The sequence below is a fragment of the Catharus ustulatus genome, assembly GCF_009819885.2.
Source record: "Catharus ustulatus isolate bCatUst1 chromosome Z unlocalized genomic scaffold, bCatUst1.pri.v2 scaffold_29_arrow_ctg1, whole genome shotgun sequence".
In the NCBI taxonomy this organism is placed as follows: domain Eukaryota; kingdom Metazoa; phylum Chordata; class Aves; order Passeriformes; family Turdidae; genus Catharus; species Catharus ustulatus.
In genome coordinates, this window is record NW_024879446.1 from 5,675,172 (window position 1) to 5,700,725 (window position 25,554).

At 40.6% G+C, this 25,554-nt stretch overlaps 1 protein-coding gene across 11 annotated transcripts in view; it reads right to left on the reverse strand.

The window, feature by feature from the left end:
- Positions 1-25,554, reverse strand: part of DCP2 (decapping mRNA 2) — a 75,658-nt gene that overhangs the window by 46,875 nt on the left and 3,229 nt on the right. For 6 of the 11 annotated variants that reach the window (XM_033086601.2, XM_033086600.1, XM_033086599.1 and 3 more), the window contains exons 2-10: positions 17,685-17,836; positions 15,733-15,860; positions 15,225-15,323; positions 11,719-11,871; positions 10,016-10,128; positions 9,804-9,911; positions 8,940-9,063; positions 8,304-8,414; positions 6,555-6,606 (exon numbers count right to left, since the gene is read on the reverse strand). In XM_033086601.2, the coding sequence (XP_032942492.1) occupies positions 6,555-6,606; positions 8,304-8,414; positions 8,940-9,063; positions 9,804-9,911; positions 10,016-10,128; positions 11,719-11,871; positions 15,225-15,323; positions 15,733-15,860; positions 17,685-17,836 (1,040 nt within the window). Of the gene's footprint in view, positions 1-309; positions 5,889-6,554; positions 6,607-8,303; positions 8,415-8,939; positions 9,064-9,803; positions 9,912-10,015; positions 10,129-11,718; positions 11,872-15,224; positions 15,324-15,732; positions 15,861-17,684; positions 17,837-25,554 lie in introns of those variants that run through there. The other 5 variants (XM_033086591.1, XM_033086602.2, XM_033086594.1 and 2 more) reach the window with 4 other exon arrangements.

A 25,554-nucleotide genomic window follows, 5' to 3' on the forward strand; every position in this document is an offset into this window, starting at 1 on the left:
TTTCTTTCAATAACAAGTTATAGGTACCAAAACAAAAAGAAAATAAAGTAGTCAGCATTACATAAATATTCTAAAAGTACTGATTGAAGTTCACATACTTCCTTTCTCCAGTTTGTGTAACACATTGTTTTCCATTGTGTTGCATGGGCTCCTCAACCACCTTTACAGATGACATAAAAAAATACTTCCCCCTGGCACTAGGTATGATCACAGCTGGCTTAAGGCAAAACATTCTACAGTGAAAGAATGACCTGTACCAGCAGCACAGGCATCACATTTCACGATGACTAGCAATCCTTACATTCATACTTCAGTACTTCAATACGTTTATTTATAAAGTAATTTAATTTTACAGAGGAAATAATAACAATATAGAAGAAAATGTCAACTTAGTCTCTTAAATGGTGTGCTTCAATTTTGAATAAATTCATAACAAACAAAATCACAATCATCAGTACAGTGGATGTTACAGGTAGTTACAGATTTTACTTAATACAATTAAAGAGTTGACTAATGCAAACTTTCTTCAAAAGAACATAATGGAAGTTGAATAAAATCTGTAATGATTTTAACTCTTTAGCTGTACATACTTTCTACTTAATTAGCACCAACGTGCCACTTACACACAGAGGAAAACAGATCAAGTTCTTGAGCTTTAAACAAACAGGAGGAAGACATAACCCTTCATGCCTGAGCCACACCACAAAGCACTGGCTCCTGTTTTTTGCGAGGCATGCAGTGCTGCCCTGAAAAGTGTCATCGTTTGGAAGCAATACCCAAGTCTGGGTCCTGGAACATAAACACCAATCGAGCATTCTGCCTGAATTAATAACCCCATACCTTCTTCTGGGGGGTCTGTTTCGCTTTTTAATGATAAAAGTGCCTTGCAAACCCAGCTAAACTGCTCCTCAGGGATGAAGTTCAACTTCCACATAGTGCAGTGCCATGCAGACACAGTAAAGTTCTGTTGCAAGTATTGGCATGAGAAGTTATTTGCTGAGAGTTCTTAATCATGCAGTTTTCCATACTTTTTCTGCATAACAAAATTATGTACCCAACCAGTAAGATACAAATTTCATCCCCACAGTTTAGTAATTGTGATCAAACATGCTTAAAAATTTTGCAAAGTTCTTCTCACCTCTGGAAACATGTCATAGAGAACCGTGTTTGCAGGATGTGTTTTCTTAAAAAGCTATGAATGCCTTATTTTAAAATGATTAATGCTGCATGAGCTGTAATCATTTTCTTAAAGGCACTGAACTGTAACCCATACTGGAAACAAGAAGCTAGTTCTTCTGATCAACAATATAAATGCTTAGAAATGACAAAATACTCTGTTTTCAGTAAAATCCATAGAGACCTTTCCAAATTTAAACATTCTGTACTTTGTGAAATGTTAACAATTACTTAAAAGGAAGCGCTTTTTTTCCTGGAAGTATTGAATGAGAACTCAAAGACACTTCTGACTTCCCAAAAATTTCAAGATAAGGGTTTATGTAAAGCTGTATCTGTACAAAAAGTTAAGTCTTGCTGAACCTAACATTTTAGTGGAAAGATAAGTTAAATCCCAAGTAGTTTGTTTTATTGTACTGTTACCAGTCTGGAATAGTTCCTCTGGTACATTCTTGAATATGGCCAGTGTCATTGTTGTTTAATGTTGACTTCCTTTTAAGTTCATAAGCTACATGAAAAAGTGAAATGCACACACAACACAAATCCTACTGCATCTATCAGTGCTTATGGATGGGATTAAGAAGAGTGCAAATACTAGCATTTAGCCTACTTCCATTCTTGAACTACACTATTGCTATAAATGCATATGAACAAAAACCTATTATGGAAGAGTTTCTAAGTCTAATTTACTGTAAAAGCACCTTCAGTTAGTTTGTGTAAATTTACCATATCTTAAATAATTTTGGTTGTTTCAAGAGCTGAAATATTGTAATAACAAAAACAATTTGAAATTATGAAGTTGTGTATAAGCACCAGATTATTTAACATTTACAGTGCAAGACTTAAAATCAGTTTATTTACAGAAATCAATATCAACAAGAGAGACTATTCTACTAAAACTCAGTAACTATGAGCTTTCTAACACATTTAGAATATAACCTCTTAACTTCAAACTTAAAGGCACCTGGCTTTACCTCTGGAAGAGAACTTGTTGCTCAGAATTTATAATAAAACCCCAAGTATCTGAGGATTAAGCAGCCCACTGACCCCACAACTGGGCAGTCAGTGACCCCTGGAGCAGCAGTGCTGTCTTCCACCACAGAATACTGGAGTTTGAATTCTTAATGTAGACTCTTTGCTCTTCACACTAATGGCATGAGTGCAAAAGCAAATCACCACATTAAGTAAAGGTTGGAAGAACTGTGTTCTTAACTGAAATTACAATCTGAGAGCAAGTATGTTAGAAGTAGCCAGACCCGAAGGCTGCCTTATTTTTAAAAGGAACTGTTACATCTATAACAGCCACAAGTACATGAAAGAAAATCACTAAGTATTGTTCTTAAATCACCAAATTAGTTCAGGAAAGTTGGAGCACAGCACAGAAGCCTGGAACAGTGATTAGGCCCAAAATTTCATTAGAAATTATTTAAACATGCTTGGTCTAAAGAATTTACATTGTGTTAAAAATAATACTTTGATTGTGCAATAAATAAAGCTATTTCCCCCTCTCCCTTCCAGAACGACTGTTGCCAGACTTCAAACTATGCAAGACACAGTTACTTTCAAAAGCTGGATGACATGTACATCAAGGAGCTGAAGTCAGCAGCACTTCAGTCACTTAATTGGGCAGGCCACTCTTCAGTCCAAGGTCAAAGTATAGAAGCATTCTGAGGAGAGATGCTAAAAACCTCATGCTAAAGCAGGGAGTTGGATGTAGTACTAGAAACTGCACACCAGTACGCTAGCACCACACAGCTGCAGGTTTTTTGCTAAATATTTGTTTACTCTGCAAGTTGATTCCAAGAACACTGACTGACCACTAATTATCTGAATAACCCCTAACATGGCAGCATTCTCAAATTGACAGTGTTTGTTTTTCAAGTATTCAACACCAGCTCTTGAGTCAGACATGCAAACAGTTCCTGTGTCCCTGTGTCTAGCTCCTGTAAAATAAAAACTCACAGAACTGAAGTCTGTATCTCACTTGCTATTTCTTCACTATTTATGGAAGATAATGTAAACAGTACTTCTAAACTTAGAAATACAATTATAAAGGGATGGTGAAATAACAACATAACAGTAAACAAAATCTTCACGGTGAAGGGCATGATGGAGCCCACCAAGTGGATCACATGCCACCACACTTACATAGTTTTAGGATAAACCTTATTAAGAAAGCAGAAAGCAATGCTACTACAGGAAACTGTACCCTTATACAAAGAAGTAAGTTATTGCATATTTATCACATTTATTTGCAACTCACATTAAGGCTAGGTTTACTAAAATCAATTACATATAAGCTTCACTTTGGGTTGCTTAATGAAGCAACCAATGTCTCTTATACTGAACCAACCTTTCACTAAGAAGAAAAAAATAACACAGTAAACAGAGGGCAGCCAGCATCTCCTGTTCATAGAACATGCATGCTTCCATTGTTCTAAAAACTTCTTCTTGCCTGGGACAGGACTTCCCAAACAGATGACAGATGCTCCAAGTTCACTGTTTCATCAACATCCCCATTATTTCACAGAGCACTAAATGATCTATAACTAATGTATCTGAAAAGTCATCTTATTTATAAGAAGATTTCCACAGCCTGTTACTTAATTATGCCTTAGGAGAGTTCTGTTAGCTCCACAGGCAGTAGCAGCCTCAGGATATGTTACAAACTTCTGCCTCACCATGAGTAAAGGCACTTTTGCTGGGAAATCAACTAAAATAGTACAAAAAAGTAACTAAAGATTAGTTTTCACCTGAAGCTGAATAACATAACCTCCTCCAGCATTATCATACCTTCTCAATTACTCTTCTTTGTCATTTTATGGCCTTTGGATACATTTAAGGAAAGAAAAAAAAAAGTGAATCAAAGCTAGTTTGAGCTATTTCACAATTTGGTCTTGAAAAACAAGGCCCTCAGAACCCTTGTCCTCCAGAAGGAGGAAATGCTGTAGTCCATTTCTCCTGTTGACTGATACAGAAGTTGAAGACTCCCACAGCCAAAATTATTACAGCATTAGAGTTCCAAATCACCTGGTGCGAGGCAGGTGAATAAACCAGGAGAAAGTTCTAAAGCTATTTCTGAGGAAAACACTAGGTAGGGTATATGAAGTCGGGTGGTTGAAGGAAGACCAGGATTTTGGTTTTGGATGACATATATGAGTTGCATAAAAACTCAGTGCATGTACATACACTACAAGGGTGTAGTTCATTCAACGTATGAAGTTATCAATTACCTCTATTCTAGAGAAAAGTCCATTTTTAAATCTGAGACATGCTTGCTATCACAAGCTGCTGTGACAAATTATTTCAGTGCATTTCTCTCCACTGCAACACATGTGCTCAAAACCCACTGACTTGAAGGTGATGTAACAGCTCATCACCTCCACTCTTACAGGTTTTTGTTCCTCCCCTCCATCCCTACCCCCTCTTTCATGTTTTTGCTAAGAAAGCACTGTAGCTGAAAATTACTGAGGCTAGATCATTTAAATACTAACTGCAAGTGCAATTCAATACTACTGGATATATACAGAGCAGATACACTACACAAGAGATCTGAGGACAACAGCACATAATACAATACTGGACACCCTTGGAATAGTTACTGGAAACCTGATTAAGCTGTTCAGTGTCACACAATGCCTCTATTATCCATGCACCTGCCTTCCTCCTCAGCAAGATCGACAGAGGCTTATTTACATCCAGTAAAATTCTACACAAGTAACGTCTCACAGACAAGTTTAAGCTTCTCTTTTTTTTGCAAGCAGCTGCTTTGTACTGTCTTCTTATGCAGCTGAGGGCAGTGCACAGGAGCTGTTAGACACCTCAAAGGGTTGATTTTCACCCAGTTTGAGTGTCATTATTGAAGACCAAGGAAGAGTAGGTACAAAAAGTCAACATGCTATAGATTTGACTCAAGTACTACTGATTGCCAGCCAACAAAAACTATGAAGGAGGGAAGGTATTTGGGGCAAATAATCAGTACAGAGAAAGGATGACAGGCTGAGGCTAGGTTTGAAATGTGCAACTTGGTTTCAAAATCACTAGGACTGAGGTGTCCTCTGTGAATTAGTTTCATTGCCACTGCGTAATATTGCAATGTTCTACAAAATAATGACTAATAAGTTCAATAATTTACATCAGAACAGTTAAAAGGTTAGCAAGCTGGTATACTCCAACAGTTTAAAAAAATGACATTCTACAAAAAACACAAGTTAAAATTAAAAAAAAATTAAAACCACAAAAATAAAAACCAAACCCACGAGTAAAAAGAATGCCCTCTAATGCACAGCTAGGAACAAGTGAACTGAACATTGGAAAGGTACTTATGTGGACAAAGGCTAGACTGCATTTAAAGTGCAACACTTGACTGTGCCACTCCCATACTGCAAAGAGAACAAACCCTTCCAAACCAGCAGTCAGTCCCTGCATTGCATTTAAAAACAAACAAACAAAACAAAATAAAAAACTCCTGAGAAAGAGTAAGGCTGGATAAGAAACCCCCTCAATTACAACAGGCAAGTCTGATTCTTATTCCTAGTAAGTTTTCTGTCAGAGGTCAAAACTTTTCATTATGGCATCATGGTCAAACTTGAAACTCAAGAAAGCTCTTGATGAAAAAGCAAATTTGTAATGGCCATTGCATGCCATAGAATGTCCCTCTACATGTTCTGGCAGTGGGTCTTCGCTGGAGCAACACATCTCATATGCTGCTTCTGCTTAAAGAGAAAAAAGTATGAAACAAATTTTAAATGGGCAGTTGCCAATAAAAGTATCAATAACAACACAAAGCCATACCTCAAACATATATTCAATTAATATTTATATCAAAACCTGTATGTTTGGTGATGAACAGAAGGAGGTAACTCAAACAACCATATTTATAAGTTGTCTAGAGGCTAGAATAAATCTTCCCATTAACTGCAATCTGGAAACACTTTCAATAGCTGGTTTTACACATATAATATTGTTTCATTTCTCAGTGGCCATTTCTTAACAAGAAGGAAAAAAAATGGCACTGTTTCATGAGCAGTAAGTAAAGAACTGTGTGCACTCTGCAGCAGGTTATTACGAGCAGGACAGAAAGCCTTGAAACAACACTCAACTACCAGCACCCTGTTGACTCAGATCCTATTTTTCTAAACTAGATTTTAGTTACTTTTTTACTCAGCCACCTGGTGTTACCAGTCAGTCCTTATAATTAAGAAGAACTGCAAGACCAACGAAGAGTATCTTTTTTCCTTAAAAAAATAAACAAAACCTCAGACTACCTTGGAAAAACATGGCTTTATAAGGTTGGCATAAGGAAAACCCTCAACCATCATTATTTGGGTGCCTTCAGCCTGTAGCACAGGACAGTAGATGAAAATTCTGACTGCACTTGCCTGTTTCAAAGTTATCTTGGAGTCTTCTTGGATTAAGCCTTTTTTCACATTTCTGGTGAAGAGAATGACCACACATTACACACTGTATGACAAAGAAATGGCATTATATTTAACCATCATCTAACAGGCATGCTGGTTGTATTTACTTTGACACACCTCATGTGTGAATTATTTTACCTCTAACTAACTAAAATATTAATTCTGTCACATTACTTGATGTAGTAAACATGCTTTAAGTCCACAAGTCTTTCAGAAGCATGCAACCTTTTAACAGTCAATAAAACATTTCTAACATGCACACTTTTAGGGGAAAATTTTGAGTACTTTCTATCTGTTTTAAGGTGGAAGGGTCTTGCATATGATGGCAAGGAATCAACGTTGTGCATGCATAAGGCTACTCTTCAATGAGCTTGTCCCAAAAAAGGCAAGGGTAACGTATTCACAAGCATCTGCTACTGCCAATTAAAATAACACACTTTAGAGACATAAATTTAGAACTCTCCAGCGAAGAGCTGTTTTAGCCCCGGGTATTGCTGCTGTAAGAACACTGATACAGAAAAAATATGGCTCTTTGCACTCTTTGCAAATTAAGAGTTTGCTGGCCTTCAAATTACATCAGAAAATTATCAGTGGAACACAACATATTTAAATTTTAAAAGACTGACCATCATGAAAACACAAGTGAAACAGAAAAAGACAAATATTTAGAAAAGTCTTTGAAGATCCTACAAATTAACTGAGGAACATTTGCAGTTGTTTCCATGAAGATCTTGGAGATTACCATTACAGTTTTTTCCTCTCCATCCAAATTTCTGGGCAGTCAATTCACTCTTCTACACTCAGATTTGAGCATAACTAACCATTTCTTGCTGCAGTGAGGCTTTTAGGCTGAGTTTATGGTTTCTATATGTTTACATGAATAAGGGAAAGAAGGCAATAACCACAAACTAGAATGGGAAGAATCTAGTTTAAACCCTGTAAACAAGAAAAACTAAAGCCTGGACAAGCCAGCTGAGCTGTATGGAGAACTGGAGGCTCACTGCTGCACAAGAGCCAACAAAGTATACTAAAGAGTCATAAAACACAGGGAATCAAAAGCACACTCTGCTATTAAAGGGAGCACAGCCCAGTGAGTCTACTCTCATTGAGAAGAACTGGACAAACACAATTAGTAACTGCAAGGGAAAGTAACATGGAAAGAGTGTCTACTGGAATTTACAAACTGCTGTAAACAGCTCTACTGTATGATTAAAAAAACAATATGAGATTCTGGCATCCAAGCCAAGTCTGTCTCTCAACAGTTTTTTGCTGGAGAGAAGGGAAATAGTAAGTGTTTGCATCACCACTTTCTAACTGTCGCATAACAAAACCCCATGCTTAGAGTAAGACATCACATGTGGATAAATAAGATGTGTACTACACTGAGTTATTACTACACACCACAGAAGGCTTTTACATAACAGGAACCTGGAAAACTGCAGGACTGTGTACTGAAAAAACTGACAAATTTTCAACAGCTAAAATTACTTATTTCTAAAATGCAAACTTTGACATTTAGTATGCTTGTTTATAGATGTATTTGCATACAAGGTAAGAAATGTTATACATCTACAAACACACATCAAATACTCTGATAAAACAGACTCTTAACAGATACGCACTTTACTTTGTTTCAGCAGGACATTGTCTTGGACATTCATTAAGTATTACTGGAACCTATTAACGATACAGCCACTGCATGTTTCTTACCAAGGTATGGTTTTGCTTAACTGGTTGACTGTGCAGTCCATTTGTTCGCTTCTTCAGGCTGGAAGTGTCTTGATTTTGCTTCCTGCCATTGCTCCTCAGGCTCTGACTCTGCTGGTAAGTCCAAAATAAGTAGAGGGAAGAGTTTAAATGGCAGAATTGGACATCAATGCATTGACATTTCCTACTTAGTAACTAAAACTTCCCTCCAAGTAACTTCAAAACACGGAAACATGCTTTGCAGAAAAACTGAAGCCCACTGAAATGAACCAAACATACACTCAAGCTACAGGGCCATCAGCTGTTACTCATTCTCTCTTGTACCATGGCAGAATTATTACACAATTAACTCAGTTCAGTGAGTTTCCATGCACTGATGCAGATATACTAGAGGTAACACAAAAATGGTGTACTAATTACTATCTGTACATGAAACAACACAATTACTACCTGACACCACCATTTGTAGTGTGAGATAAATCAAAGAATTCCCACGAGTACTCCCCTACTCCATATTTCTATTTTTGCATTCTGTGGTGATGAAACTGACTGTTTTTGTCCTAGAGAGGAAACCTTTATGAACTAAGACATCTGTTTTAAATAGTCCAGATGCATATGCTTGCCTAAAAAGCAACCTACCTTTATTTTCAAAGCTTCGGACACCTCAAGATGATTATATGGCTTCTGTGGCTGTTTTGGCTTCACCAGCTGGTCTCCTGAAAAGCCATCTGTAAACACCTGTTGACTACAGCGAAGTTTGGATCTAGTACAGGAAAACAAAGACAGTTTACAACACACCTCCAAATCTACTGATTGCAGAAGACAAGCGTGAAAGAATCTTCTGCTTTTTGAGAACAATCTGGAAGACAATCTTAAGTAACCTGGTATGGAAACTCTAACAATGCTCACTGCCATTTGTATTCTCCACAGACAAGAGGCCAAGTCCACATTAATATTTGTCCTGCTGTTCTCAGAGTTGGTGTTGCCCTAGCTCAAATTACTGAAGTCCTCTCATAGGGACTACAGGTTTTAAAGTTTGCTTTACCACTTTTCACTCAGCTGAATCTAAAGCCAGCAGCACTTGTTGCCTGACTGATTACCACAGGTTTTATCTAGCTAGCCACTTCAAAGAGTACTTTACAGTCCTGCTTTACAGAGTATTACTTCTCCTGTGCAAAAATATTGACCTTGAAGCACTGGAAGTTATCTATTTGCTTTAGCTTCTGGTTTTTTTTGATTCCCATAAACAAGACTGAGGAAATAATCTCAGTAGTGACACCTGTGTACCATGACATTAAATTTTCATCTTGCTTACAATCCTATGATATAGGTCTATGCTTTTTTTTTAAATTTATTTACCCATTACTGGAACACAAATTCTTGGAGAAAGAGAAAAGGACAAGCAGTATTGTATATAACTGTCATTGTACAACATTGTCATATTTGTATGACTAGTGTTTTATAAGAAAGAATATAGAGATGTTAAACTGACCTGGTTCTTACCTAGCTTTTTCCAAGTTGGGCTTAGAGGGTATGCTCCCTGCAGATGAAAAACCATTGTCAGTGTCTGAGGAGTCTCCATGCCTTCGGGAAATCCATTCCCTCAATGGCCTGTGAGCAAGAAGTACAACAAAATCTACTTACCAAAACAAATCTGAAGAATTTAAAGTTGTGTGAAAGCCCCTGGCCTAGCACTTGCCTCATCTCAAACATACCTGATGAAGGGAATTGCCATAAAAAATTTGTTAGGTGCCAAACCCAGCTTGGACTTTGGGGTCATGTCATTTCTGTGGCATGGTAATTTGTTGATGGAAAACCACTCAATATTCTAGAAAAACAAGAAATAAAATCAAAATATCCTCTAGCCCTCTAGCCTTAGCAGAACGTTACAAGTGTGTATCAGCCACAAGTATTTCCCTTAATTAAAAAATTACTATGGAAGACTTAAATTAACAGGCCACAACAACGTTTTTCACAAAAGGTTAATTAACTCTTCCAACTGCTATCACAGTAGCAGATGGTACAGCACAAACTCATTGCATGATATCACACCTAAAATATGAAAGATATTAATCAGCAACTAAATTCTGAATAAGAGTTTCATAAATAAACCAACCAAACCACTGCATACAGAATTCCATAAATAAATGTACAGGCTTTGAATAACTTTCAATAACTTTTTATTTAAAATGCCACCAATACTGGGCCACCAATACCCATTCAAAAGTAAGAAGGGTGTTATGTTTGACAGTAAGTTTCAGGTTTTGTTATAGAAGAAAAAAAACATGGAGATAGGATAGGACTTGTATTATTGTTTATACATTATACTTTTAATAATTAAAACTGTATATTTTGCAGAATGCGTAACAAAACAGGAATTCTGACCACAGACAGTGCAGAAGAACCCATATGAGATTTGCTATCATAGAACCTACTCCAAAAGCCTTAGGTCCAGACAAGATGCAAATTATGGAAGTAAGTTACAAACCGAACAAGTTTTCAATATAGTTCTACAGGGAGTACAAAAACAGCCTGCCTGATGGCATTAGATCAGATGTTGACAAAGCTTCAAAACTCTGTCATTGCAAGAACTCTTCACCATTCCCACATATACAGTCACTGCTCTACAAAGTACAATATTTACTGTATATTTTTAAAAACCCTAAAATTCCATCTTACATCATATTTTAAAAAACAGGTCTCTAACACAAGAAATTAAGTCCTGTCCAGTCAAATACTTTCCCTATTTAGAAAGCAAGATGCCCTGTTCAGTGACATACTCTGCACGGAAATATAGTTGTTTTAAACTCTATTGCCGCAAAAGAAAACAATATTCAAACTTCAAAGATTACAGATACCAAGACAAAGATTCCAACAAGTCGCTACCTAAGCCTTTGCCTTTCACTTTCACAATACCCATTAAAAGCCTAATGGTACACAATACATCCAAAATATTTCCTTTTTCTGTCCCCTTCCCAACCTACTCCTTAAAATACACTATTTCTCAAATCTGGACAGTATTAGCCATGAAAGAGAGACAAAAATCCTTAGTTTGTACTTTTTGATATGTTGTAGGCCTCTGCATGTCCCCAGCTAATAATTACAACTTGAGAATATATAGTTACATATGCATCTGTAACTAGGTATAATATGAAATTATTAATTATAAACCAACTACATAAAAGGAGAAGTGTATTTTAGCAGCATACTCTATTGTCTTTTCATGATGAATGGAGATGTCAGACAGATGGTCAAGTATTGGACTTGCAGATGAGCTGCAAGAACTCAGCACAAAACCTTACAGTGCAGAGATGCCACTGGTATCTAGCATTTGAGGTGTTCATTGTGCTTAGTGAGTTCATTCTTTTACACACTTCTGGCTCTAAAAATCAACCTTTGCAAACAAGGTAGCACATACCCGAATTTCCCTTCTAGTTTTGGGGTTGAATTTTGTGTTCTTGGGAACTCCTGGAATGATGTACAGCCGTGCCAACTGATCATTAATTCGCAGCTCAATGTACTCCTCTTTGCAGATATAATCTTTTATGTCAAACCCAGTTTCTTCAAGGACCTGAGAAATGTTTAGATTAAATCAGTGTGCGTGTGTGTGTATTCAGAGTTATCCTTTCACAACCTATTACCACAAATGAAGGACTGACAATTTTTCAGATATATCCATGAAAGCTGCTGTGAAAAACAAGTCTTTACACATAGACGTTTGCTCAGAAATAGAAAAAGTATCTACATGCTTTAGATTTCTCTAAGACAGCAGACCTGTAACGCAAGTTGAAACAATTCTATTACACTTTCATGTAGCAATTTACTATCATGGATGGGGTTAGGCCTCATCAACTTCTGAAAAAATATTGAACTTTGTAGGCACTGCCAAGGGAAGACATTTTCAACTGAATTTTAGACAAATGCAGCCTATGCTTTCAGATATGTGCTGACTCCAGTGAAAGAAGTTGAAAGATTTATTTCAGATACAAAATAAATTGTCAGTCTATCTACAATGACAATCTAACTTGATGGAAAAAAGATAACAACAGTGCTTTTCACTAGTGAAATCTAAAGCCATTTTTCAAATTAACAACACCATCAAAATTTTCTTTCCCCAGTGTAACTGTGCCCCCTTTAACGCTTTTGCTGGCATAACTTGAAGCAAAGAGGAAGACATACTTCATGTAACCCCTTCTTGAAGCAGTTATGTCTTGTTTATCCTTGATAGGTGTACTTAAAACAAACAAACAAACAAATCCAGAATCCCATGATTTCTCATGTATGATTCAGTCCAGTTGAAGAACACTAAATGCATCATACTACTTTCCCTCACCTTAATTTTCTCTCTCAAGAACTATGAATGTATTATGTTAAATGAACATTGAATTTGTACCAGGCCATTTTGAATATGCAGCTTCACATATCTAGGTCTCCAGGAGCAATAAATATCGCAGATTATTTTATTTTTCAGATTTTGCTTGCCATATACTCTTATATAGTTCCTGGATAACTGAAAAAAATAAAGTTCTTCACAATTTTTACATAAAATTCTACAATCTCCAACTCAGCTCCTTAGCCTCTTTACATTGACCAGTGTATATAGGCTAAATTCCCACTCCACATTTTACACCTCATATTAAAATTAATATGCCAAAAGCCATAAATTATATCAGATTTCCCAAGCACCACAAGTAATTCTTAAAAGTAAATTCACAGTTCAATAGAGAACTTTGAAAATAGTACAGTAATTTCACGACCATAAGGCGCACCGGACTATAAGGCGCACCCGCCGGGAGTTGGCAAAATTCGCAACTTTGTAGATCAGATAAGGCGCACCGGACTATAGGGCGCACTTTTTTTTTGCAGCGAGGCTCCGCCCCCAGCTCCCTCCGCGCGGTTGCTGGCCGAGGCCCCGCCTCAACCCGGCAGCCATTGGCCCCCGGGCCCGCCTGTACCTGGCAGGGGCGGTGCCGCGGGGCCCCAGGCCCGCCTGCATCCGGCGGAGCCGGGGCATGGCCGCCACCCCTCCGTGCTGCCTCTCCGGGGCCGGGCTATGGCCGCCGCCCCTCCGTGCTGCCTCTCCGAGGCCGGGCTATGGCCGCCGCCCCTCCGTGCTGCCTCTCCGAGGCCGGGCTATGGCCGCCACCCCTCCGTGCCGCCTCTCCGGGGCCGGGCTATGGCCGCCGCCCCTCCGTGCCGCCTCTCCGAGGCCGGGCTATGGCCGCCGCCCCTCCGTGCCGCCTCTCCGAGGCCGGGCTATGGCCGCCGCCCCTCCGTGCCGCCTCTCCGAGGCCGGGCTATGGCCGCCACCCCTCCGTGCCGCCTCTCCGGGGCCGGGCTATGGCCGCCGCCCCTCCGTGCTGCCTCTCCGAGGCCGGGCTATGGCCGCCGCCCCTCCATGCTGCCTGCACGGGGCCGGACTATGGCCGCCGCCCCTCCGTGCTGCCTGCACGGGGCCGGTGGGTGCCTGTGTAGGGGCGGCTCCGCCTCCACGGGGCCCGGGCGTGCCTCTGTAGGGGCTGCGCCGCCTCCACGGGGCCAGGGGGTGCCTGTGGAGGGACGGCTCTGCCTGCATGGGGCCGGGGCGTGCCTGTGTAGGGGCGGCTCCGCCTGCACGGGGCCGGGGCGTGCCTGTGTAGGGGCGGCTCCGCCTGCACGGGGCCGGGGCGTGCCTCTGGAGGGACGGCTCTGCCTGCATGGGGCCGGGGCGTGCCTCTGGAGGGACGGCTCCGCCTGCACGGGGCCGGGGGGTGCCTCTGGACGGGCCGTCCCGCTTGCACGGGGCCGGGGTGTGCCTCTGGACGGGCCGTCCCGCTTGCACGGGGCCGGGGTGTGCCTCTGGACGGGCCGTCCCGCTTGCACGGGGCCGGGGGGTGCCTCTAGAGGGGCCGTCCCGCTTGCACGGGGCCGGGGTGTGCCTCTGGAGGGACGGCTCTGCCTGCATGGGGCCGGGGCGTGCCTCTGGAGGGACGGCTCCGCCTGCATGGGGCCGGGGCGTGCCTCTGGAGGGACGGCTCTGCCTGCATGGGGCCGGGGCGTGCCTGTGTAGGGGCGGCTCCGCCTGCACGGGGCCGGCGGGTGCCTCTGGAGGGACGGCTCCGCCTCCACGGGGCTGGTGGGTGCCTGTGGAGGGGCGGCTCCGCCTCCACGGGGCTGGGGTGTGCCTGTGGAGGGGCGGCTCCGCCTCCACAAGGCCCGGGCGTGCCTCTGTAGGGGCCATGCCGCCTCCACGGGGCCAGGGGGTGCCTGTGGAGGGGCGGCTCTGCCTGCACGGGGCCGGGGGGTGCCTCTGGACGGGCGGCTTCGCCTGCACGGGGCCAGGGGGTGCTTCTAGAGGGGCCGTCCCGCCTGCACGGGGCTGGGGCGTGCCTCTGGAGGGACGGCTCCGCCTGCACGGGGCTGGGGCGTGCCTCTGGAGGGGCGGCTCCGCCTCCACAGGGCCGGGGCGTGCCCGCCGCTGCTCCGCCCCGCCTCCACCTGGCAGCCATGGCCCTGCCGGCTCCCTCCGTGGCTCGCAGCTCGCACTTCCGGGTAGGCAATTTTTTTGAACTTTGTCCATCAGATAAGGCGCACCGGACTATAAGGCGCACTTCCGGGTTCCAGGGAAAATTTTAGTCAAAAGGGTGCGCCTTATAGTCGTGAAATTACTGTACTCACTTAATTTAGCACATTAGTGTAAAGGAATGTGAAACAAACGTTTTTCCTTTTTTTTTTTTTTAATTATATAACCTCAACCTTGATTACCTTTTTGGAACTCAGAAAGGCACCAGAACATACATCAGAAGATGTCTGCAAGAACAGACTATTTATTCACACGATTTCAATAACGGGATTACCTAAATAAAGTGCCTTTTCACTCAACACATATATACAGATTTCAATCAAACTTTACTTCTTTATCTCAACGGAGTTGATATAACTTACCTCTCTAGCAGCACAATCATGAGGTGCTTCTTCTTTATTTACTTTCCCTTTTGGAAATCCCCAACCAGATTTTGCTAAATAGCCCTGAACCAAAAGAACCTACAAAATACAAGGGAATGCAACTGTCAAACACGCAGGTGTTTTAACCAATTTCATTAAATGTCTTCCCTTCACCATCCCCTCATTCTCCAAAATAATATGTTAGCCTCAAGGAAGGTGAAACCATTAGGTTCACTGTGTTCTAGTAAGAACTGCAAATTTTTTTAAAGAATTGATTAACTCAGAATAAAAAAATAAAAACTGAGAAGGAAAGCAAGCAGAAGTGTGTTTACTGTCTCACATATTATATTTCCACACACAGCCACCAATACCACATAACTGTCAGATCTCTGTGAATCTGACAGCGTAAATTTCTTCAGAAGAAAAATGTAAACAACAAAGAATTATTTCTGCCAGCATAGGCCATCCCTCCTTCTAAACAGTCCTTCACAACTATTTCCATACTTACATTTTCAAGTGTCTCATCAAGAATAATTGCACCATAGGTTGGCACTCCCATTTTGTATTCTTTCCACTCCTCTAAAACCTTTTGTACGTCTTCACCTTGAGGCAGTAAAAAAGGGCAGTGATTGAAGAGTATAGCAGCATGTTAAGGAAGATAAACTTAAGCAGCCAGTTCCAAGGACATACTGAACACAAAAGATATTCACTCAAAATTTAGAATAAACACTCCCTCCCCTAAGTCCTTTCAAGATACGTTCTCTTGGAAGTAGAAAAATTTTATGAAAAATCCATTACCAAACACAAAAATTTGGAGAACATCAAGCAATTTGGCAATTCCTATACAAAGCAATCTAATTGAATAAGAAAAAAAAAAACCAACAAAACCCAAGAAAACAAAACCAACCACACAAAAAAGACAAAAACACAAAACAAAACAATAAAAAACAAATGCCTCAACAAAACAGGAAAAAAAAATAGAACCAAGAAAAAAGATTTCACAAGGCTACTTGTAAGAAGGAAGGTAATTTGAAAAAAAAAGTAACCCCATAACAGTTATTTTGGATATGTATTATCTGCAAACGTATTTTCTTAATTTTTAAGTGAGCAAGAGAGAAAAATTTCAGTTCCTTGTGGTTGAAATAAATGGGGATACATTTTTACCACTATCATTTGTTAGGAATATGGCACAGAATGCTATCTTCAGTATTTACTATGCAAAAGAATTATTTTTAATGGCATGTAGTTACAGAAATATAAATTCTAATACACTTCATCAAAACTCACCAAGCAGGGAAAATATAAACAACCCCTGTAACCATAAAATTTTGAGGGAAAATCTGCAAGTCATTAATAAAAGTATGAATATTATATATTATACTACTAATAAAGAATACTCCACAGCAGAATACTTAAAAATACACTGCAGCAGAACTAATGTTTGTGGCAAATATAAAAGGAAATAGGTAATGAACATATAACATCTATTACACTGCATTTTTTCTGCACTCCTACAATTACAGTAATTTCACGATTATAAGTCGCACCATTTTGACTAAAATTTTGGTCCAAACCCAAAGTGCGGCTTATAATCAGGTGCGGCTTATATATGGACAAAAAAACAAAAAGTTGCTGAAACCCAGAAGTGCGGCTTATACTCAGTGCAGCTTATAATCGCGAAATTACTGTACTAGAAGAACATTGTTGATCTGAAAATACACTTATAATTAAAAACATACGTAAAATAACAGCATAACATCAACTAATAGAAAATGACCATTTTTTTACAGTTTACTGTTAAATCTGTAGTGTTTCAAAGTAAATATATATCATGAAACTAACAGATAAGTATGTTGTGTAGTGAAATTATGGATAATATTATCCTCAAAGTTAGAAGCAATATTCCAATCTCGCATCAAAAACATATGAGGAAAGGTTAAAATGAAAACACTTGCTGGATGAAAGCCACAAAGTTTTCTCTAGCAAGGAGTAGATAGCACACATTCCAGCAGCTCTTCCAAGCAACATAAAAAAGCAGGGGCTAACCATTTGAATTCAATAAAAACAGCCTTTACACACCTACAGAAACTTCCAACAAATACATACCACTGCCCATGGGGGAGCACATACCACCTTCAACTACTTTAACATTTATGTCACTATTTACTTGAAAATTAATTAAATTGTGGAGTTCAGTTTGAAGAGCACCAACAGCTCATCCTTGAAATCAACCTAGCATGCAAAATGCAATCATGAGGAAAAATCCTCAAACATCAAAAAGTGACTATTTTACATAGTTTTGCCACAAAATCATGGAAGTAGTGAACTCAGCAACATCACATACCTAGCAATACTTTTAACACATGAACTGACATTATGGTACTATAAAATATTGTTAACAATATTCAGTTTGCACTTTACCACCGAGACAGAAAATAATAAGAGTAATAAAAAGGATATCAGCTTTAGCAAAGTCTCTTATCCCACACTGAGGTAATCCTGGTGTGTTTTGCATGTAGAAATCCAAATAAAACCAATGGGCAAGTTCAATCTGAAAACACACTCTGATTGCATTGTCTCTCTCTTCACTTGGAATGTGCAAAATAAATCGGCTGCAAGGAAAGAAAGAGTAAGATTAGCCAAATCTACTGATTTAAATACAGCTAACAATAAAACACTGCAACAGTACAATTCTTGATCCATTAGCACATAACCAACAGACAACCAGATCCTTCACAAGTTCTGTAAGGACAGTAAAAAGTTTTCACAAAATAAAATTCAGCTTTTAAGCCCAAGAAGGAAAATTGATTACGTTCTTTCAGAAACATCAATTACAATACACTAAGTAAATTAACTGTTGTGAAAACAGGCAGTGTGAAGACTACCTACTTAATAGCTGTGTTACAAAAATAAAAGCATTTTTACAAGTCCATTAAAGTCCATCTGCAAACTCTGATATTTCAGTGGGTTTTTTTTCAGACACAAGTTGAGCACAGTTATATATTGTCACTTAAAGCCACAGTAAACTAATAGTTGATGTAGATTTTAAAATTAAATATGATCCTACTAATTTTCTCAGTCTGAAACCAAACATACACAATCAGGTTTAACCCAGATACTGGCACACAAAGAGAGTCACTGAGATAAAAGTTTAAGCAGTGCTGTATGATAAGCCATTTTAGTTAAGCAGAAAAATCTTTATTTATGTCTTTATATCAAAAGCAGAACTTCATTTTTAGAAATTTATGGTCATACACCCCACTGAATTTAAATAATTTGATAGAGATCTTTGACTATCAGTTCCTGGGTGCCACCAGGTAAATTACAAAAGTGCATTATGCTATTGCTCAAACCAGAAATACTTTATCTTTACTTAAAATCTCACAAATATGAATTGCCATGGGATCTCAGAATTGGTTGCCCCTCCAAGGCACTCTGGCCAAAGACAGAGGGAGAAGGTCACTAGTTCAGGCACACACTTGACACTCCCCAGGCTTCTAGGCACATTAACAGGTCCCCAGGTACTAGCACAGGTCTCCTTTTTCACCCCATATAGCCCTGCCCAAATCCCAGATCCTCACACCCATTACACAGGTCTCTGCCCCACCAGATGGTCCAGTTTGAAGTTTACTATTGAGTACATACGCATGACAGGTCTGCAGAAGACACATGTCCCCCTCCCACCCAGTGCATGGAAGGGGACCTACAGCCCTGCTGCAGCAGCCTGTGCTCAGCGCCTCACTCACACCATTTCCCCCACAGAAGCTGGTTTTCAGGACACTCATCATTGCCACCCCCAGACACTGGGAGCTGAGACCCCCTCCCTTGGGAGTGGCTGCCACTGAGAATTGCTCCCTCACTCCAGCAGGTGACACCTTATCCACTCTCACACAGCTCTCATCAGCAGCTGGCACTTCAACCTTGCAGCACACATATACAGGTGTAGAGAGCGAAATTATCCAGACAAAATAAACATTTACTAAGAGGATGTAAGAGAAGACAGTCTGTGTCACTTGGGCAGAAAGGTCAGACAGAGAAGTGTACTAACATGCCTAGTTTTACAGCCAGCCTCTTTTATACCCCTTTCTGCCTACCCTTGCTTTGTCTTTCCCTGCTTCTCTTTTCCTTCCAACTCAGAGTGTGGGATCCCCCAGGTCTAAAGCCCTATCAGAAACAAAGGCCAGGCTAATATTCCTGGGAGTAGTGCTTGTGGTTTCTTGGCAGCTGGTCAATTAGTACAATTAGCAGGTTTATTTCTTGTCATTGTGTCCACTTCTGATTTCTCAGGTCTGTGTCTACACATTTTTTCATTATGATTTCTCCACTTTTTTCCTGTTTTCCAGGAGTAGGTCCATATTCAGAAAAACTTGCTGAAATGAACATTCCTATATCCCCTCATCAGCCAGTGGCCAGGTTTGGTTTTCACCACTGCCTTCTTTATCATTCCTCTGTTGAGTTTGTAGCCTTGTATGCCACAACTGACAGATGGGACTTCAAAGGAGGGATGCAAAAAGTAACCCAAGCAAGAAGTTGAAGTCATTGAAGTAATTTACTCTTCTCACAGTTCAGCCTTATATACTGTTGCAGTCCCAAGCAGTTACAGCTCTCAAGCAGTCACATCCCCAAGTCAGAATTTCCCCCCAGTTACAGAATCAGCCTATTGTTTTGCATTACTTGGCAGCCTTACAAAACCACATAGATTCAAAAAACTTGACAGCTTCACATGAAGCTCCTTCCTTCATATCTATCGTTTCTTATTCCATGGTCTATACCCTACCAAGGCCAGAATATCTTATCAGCAGTGCTCTCTGTTCCGCCTTCCATTTGTTCTCCCATATTTCCCCCTTTGTTTTGCACCAATAAAATTTTCTTTACTGACTTTATCAATCTCTGTAAACACTGCAAAATACAAGGTACTAAAACAACTACGCATAAAATAATGCCCAGAGCATAAATGCTTACCTTAACCAAGTTCCTTATCCAGTCACTAAGCCCCCAATCTCCCAAAAGCTGTTCCAACCAATCTAAGCTATCATCAGCTTGTGATTCACTCATGCAGTATCTGAACGCCTGAATGCTAGTGTGACTAGGTTGAGAATGGTCAGACAGATACACACAACACATCCATCCGTGGCCTTGCACTAAAAGCAAAAAATCTATCACATCTCTAGTCTGCAAAGTAGCATGTCTAACAGAGTCAGCATCAGTCAGCAGCCCTGTCAAAGCCAGGGAAGTGGCATTAGTCTGTTTGGCTAGTCAACAATCTAGTTTGTCAGCAACCCTAAAGCCTTCCCCATGGTCACTCCTGGGGCAAAAAATTATGCTTCTCAGCATTGTCCTTTAGACCAAAAATCAAGCTGGTCATCGCAGTCTTTGCTGAATGCATGCAAACTGCACCTCACTATACAGGGATATCTGTGCCAAAAAGTCACAGATGTATAATAGGTCAGTACAGACAGTCGTCCTAAACTACAAGTACCTCATTTGATGTATGAGGGGATAGCCACCCAGGCCTGATCCCCGCAAACCAAAACACTCCTGGTGGTAATCCTAAGGTAGTGATACTAGACTTGGAAACATTGAACGAGGTATAACTGCACCAAAAACATTGATTCTTACACACAAGGTGATGGGGAAACAGCCCACACTTTTGATATAGTTAAACCCAAAACAAAAATCCATTTTCACAGAACCAAGAAGCCCTAATTCCTAGGGCTCCAAGGGCGCTTTAGGAAGGTAAAGGGGTCCATCGGTCCCATGCCTCAGGGGGATTTTCCATGTACTTCTTAGCACAGGCAGCAGTCTTTGGTATTGGCCAAATATCCACCAGCAACCCAACTAGACAGGTTGACAATGGGTTTTCAGGAGATGCAATAGCTAAGCATAGGCTATCTTGTCCTATTTTATTTGCCAGGGTTACCCAAACATTCGTCTTGGGGTGGTTAGTAGGGCAAGCTGTGCTAGTAAAAACAAGCAATGCTAATAAGCATAAGCATAATATTCAATTTAACTCCATGCTCTTCCTTAACTATTTAGTGGCAGCAAGCCACTGCTCATCAGATAATTCTTGCCATTCAGACAAATCAAATTTATACCCACACACTAACAATACAATTTGTATGCTGCTTCAGCTGCCTCTTAGGGGGTCACACCAATAGCAGGCAGCTCACCTTCTTTGAGACGCACAACGCCACAGCACTCCACATTCCACACATTTACATTCAACCCAAGCCTGGTGATGACCAGTATGACAAACTAAACAGGGAAAAGAAAGTAGCAGTCCTGCACTAAGTTCCTGCTCAAAAGTAGTGACTTCAGTAGTGATTCAGCTAGGACCAGTGTGTTCCCAACCTAGGGCAGGGTCAGATTCTTCAAAAGGCAACTGGGGACTGTACAGACCATCCCTAGACAAGTGGTTCACCTGCTCTCCTAAAGTGGATGATGTAATCTTGGTGACCTTAACACCTCTAGGTAACCCAAACCATCCTCCCAAGGCCATAAGTCTGTTAGTCATCATGCTGATGAGGCTCTTCTCACAGAGGGTGAAATCTTCAGAGGCCAATATCAGGGCTGGATCCTCAGGTGGTATCACCAAGGATTCTTGGAATGGTTTCACATTCCTTGCCAGAATCCACTTTGGTCCAGCTTCTATACAACAGAAGCATAACTTCAACCCTTATGTTAGTGAATCAGCTAGACCTCATCATTGTACACTCAATTAAAGACTTTCACATAGAAACATTTAGAAATTGCCTCTGCACATGCTAATCTTCAAAAGAGTATTACTCTGCCAGGGATCAAATTTGATTTGCTTTGATTTGCTTTCAAAATTTTTAATGTAAATATTAGTGTAAACGTTCTTGAGGAGCCATACTGCCATTCTTCTGCTTTACAACATTTGTCCCTTGCTATGAACATGAAGGCAACATAAAAAGCAAAACAACATGTGGCAAAACAATAAACTCACACCAAGCAAAAATAAACTAAATAATACATGTGATTAGTAGTACACAAAAGATAGAATGGTGATTTAAAACAATGCATTATCAATTCCCTAAATACTGTACCATCGCCCAGAGTCTGCAGTAACTGGCAAGCCTCATTTTAGAGTGAGGGCTAGGAGAACCATTCCCAGGTAAGATTTAAGAATTCTAAGTTCACTTCAAAAGGGGTTCCAGCTATTAATAGTTCCAAATTCAGCAAGTCAAAAGTACTTGAGTACAGTTTTGATGCAGAATACACCTGGGTTTGTTGGTTTACTTCTCGAGTAGGTAAGGCCAGGACTTGGCCAGGGTTCAGGCCTTAACTGGAATAGTCTCCCTAACATATTCTAAAAACCTCTCAGTTACAGTAGTTAGAAAAGTTTCTTAAAATAATACATGTCTTGTAGATAGCTATACAACAGTATGTGAAGGTTTATAATGCAGCCAGCTTTGTCACTTATCCTCAGCTTTGTCATTTATCCTCAGCTAAGTAGTAATAAAGAAAAAAAAAAACATAAAACAGCTTATAACCAATAACAGTCATATTATGGAATTACTCATTCTTCAGTGCTACCTACAAAAATAAAACAGCAGAGATTTTTCTTATTTCTATAACAAAATAACTGTATCACAAAATTTAAATGACAAATTTTAACAAAAATTCATTCAGGCTTTATGTCATCCACTTGCATAGTAAAAGAATTGTATCTTAAAATTTAAACAAGTATATTTTAACAAAACTTGAAATCAATTTCACTGCAACGTAATAGAAAATATACCTAAGAGAACTTAACATCACTGAGACTGAACAGAAATTGTTCTTAACAGAAATCATCTTACTTAGACTCTATAATTACAAATAAGATACTGAAAATTTGTCATACAACAGTTAAACTCAATGAACAATATACAAATGAACTGGAATAGCAGCAACAGGGATTTACTGGAGAGAATACAAAGGTGTGGCAAATACGTTGTGATTTTATGTAATTCAGTTTTGAGACTACCTCACGGTAACCGCAAATATTACTGAAAATATCTTTTTGTAGTCAGGATTTTTCTGGTGTCAGTATAACTTTGCCAGAGTTTTTTAAAATACAGCATTACTCAAAAAAAATGACAACAGTGTAGATTTTAGCAAATTGCCCTTTCAGAGTGTACAATAGACTTGAGCTTGGCCTAATAAAGGTAACGGGATACAAACTTTTAAGGCTAAAACAATAATAATTTAGTTATATAATAGTGCCATGAGTTTTACACAAGTAACTTGGTTAGGTTAGTAGATGTGTAAGGCTGATACTTGCATGCAAACAGTTACAAAGCTAGGAGTTCAGTTTATTCTAAAGAGCAAGCTACGGTTTACTGTATTTTTGGTCCATCAATAAACTGTTTTGATATCAAGTCAATTTTCAATTTAAATGTGGCAAGGAAGAATAATTACAGTTGTACTGAAAGATTCACAATAAAATTACCTTGCTACAACAGTGGAGTAAAAGGCAAGCAACTGGTAAAGCTGACAGTGGAGTTTCATGTACTAATTACAGCTAAGTCTCAAATAACTACTGCAGATAAAGTACAAAGTTTGCTTTGAATGTGAGCAAAAGAATGTTAAAAATTGTGACTTAGATATCCACTCTCAGTAAATCATGCAGTTTTGCTGTGTTACTAATACAGAAATGTAGAAAGACACAACTTCCACTCAAACACTTTTAAATCTTTCCAGTAACAATCCTGTTAAAAATCAGAAATCACAGGTAATTGAAATCAGAAGGTAAATGTTAACAGAGTTTCAGTCAGTACGTAGCATCAGTTGGTATTTTGACGTACTATAGCTGCAGCATGCCATGCTGGCCAGCGCTGGGGGGGGCTGCACCCCCGCAGCAGCAGCAGCAGTAGCAGTCACAGCAGCAGAGCAGCTGTAGCAGTCACAGCGGCGGCTCCTGGCAGGCAGCATGCAGCGGGGGCTGCACCATACGGGGCCCCATGCCGTGCTCGGTCACCTTCCGCTGTAACTCCTTTACCTCCTCGAAAGACAGCGGCTCCCAAACAGGATTACGCTGCTTACTACCGTGACATATGACAGGGGCCACGACCCTGCCGGCCATTTCCAAGTCTCCCACAAGTAAGACGTCCCTTTTTAAAGGAACCCATTTACCATGAAGGTCTGGCGGAGACAGGTCTGGTTTACCATCAGAGTCTATGGGACCAGCATGAAATTATCCTCCCCTTCTCCATTCCTGGGGCAGCGGCCGACAGCAAAAGCTGCCACAGATCGCGGTGCCCGGTATCTTTCTTTCCCCTTCGGTGGAGGAAGAGAAGTGGATGGCTTAATAAAAGGATTTCTAGCCTTCCGTAGGTCTACCGGTCATACTGGATCATTACCCACAGCTTGACACTGTTCTTGTTTTTCTTAAATCACCCTCCAAGAGGGGAGCATCTCAGCCACCGCTTTATTCGTGGCACGGTCCCATAATTCAACCCCTACATCGTCCCAAAAGTCTTTCACAAAGATAGTAGACGGGGTGACATGTTTTCCCTCAGCAGCTGCCCACTTCTGTACAAGTTTTAAGTCGTGAGAGGGCAAGGACTTGTTTCTTAAGCAACACAAGCATAAGCATAAAAACGTCTCTCCTGGGTAGACATTCTCTGACCCATATTTCCTTTCCCCGGCACACCTCCCGATCCTGCAGAGGGATTATGTCGGGCACGATCCTGCTATCTCCACCAGCACTCCAGTTCCGGGTGGATGTCCCGGCTGCCGCACAGCCAGGCGGATCATCGCTTCCTTGCACGGGAGCAAAAATTGCCGCGACTGAGAGACGGGACTTCAAAGGAGGAGTGCAAAAAGTAACCCAAGCAAGAAGTTGAAGTCATTGAAGTAATTTACTCTTCTCACAGTTCAGCCTTATATACTGTTGCAGTCCCAAGCAGTTACAGCTCTCAAGCAGTCACATCCCCAAGTCAGAATTTCCCCCCAGTTACAGAATCAGCCTATTGTTTTGCATTACTTGGCAGCCTTACAAAACCACATAGATTCAAAAAACTTGATAGCTGTACTTTCCTAGCTCTTCCCCTCCTATCTGTGTTTTTCTATTCCACAGCCTGCACCCTACCACGGCCAAAACTTCTCAATCAGCTGTGCTCTCTGTTCCATCTCCCATTTGTTCTCCCAAACTTGTATGCTTTATTTATGGATTTCTCACCTTCTTATCCAATTTTCACACTGAAAAAGGGCCCCGACCAGATACCCTTAAAGACCTTGGCAGCCTATGTGAAGCTCTCGAATTTCATGGCCAAGCACAAAGTGCTGTGCCTGGGTTGGGACAATCCCAAGCACAACATAAACA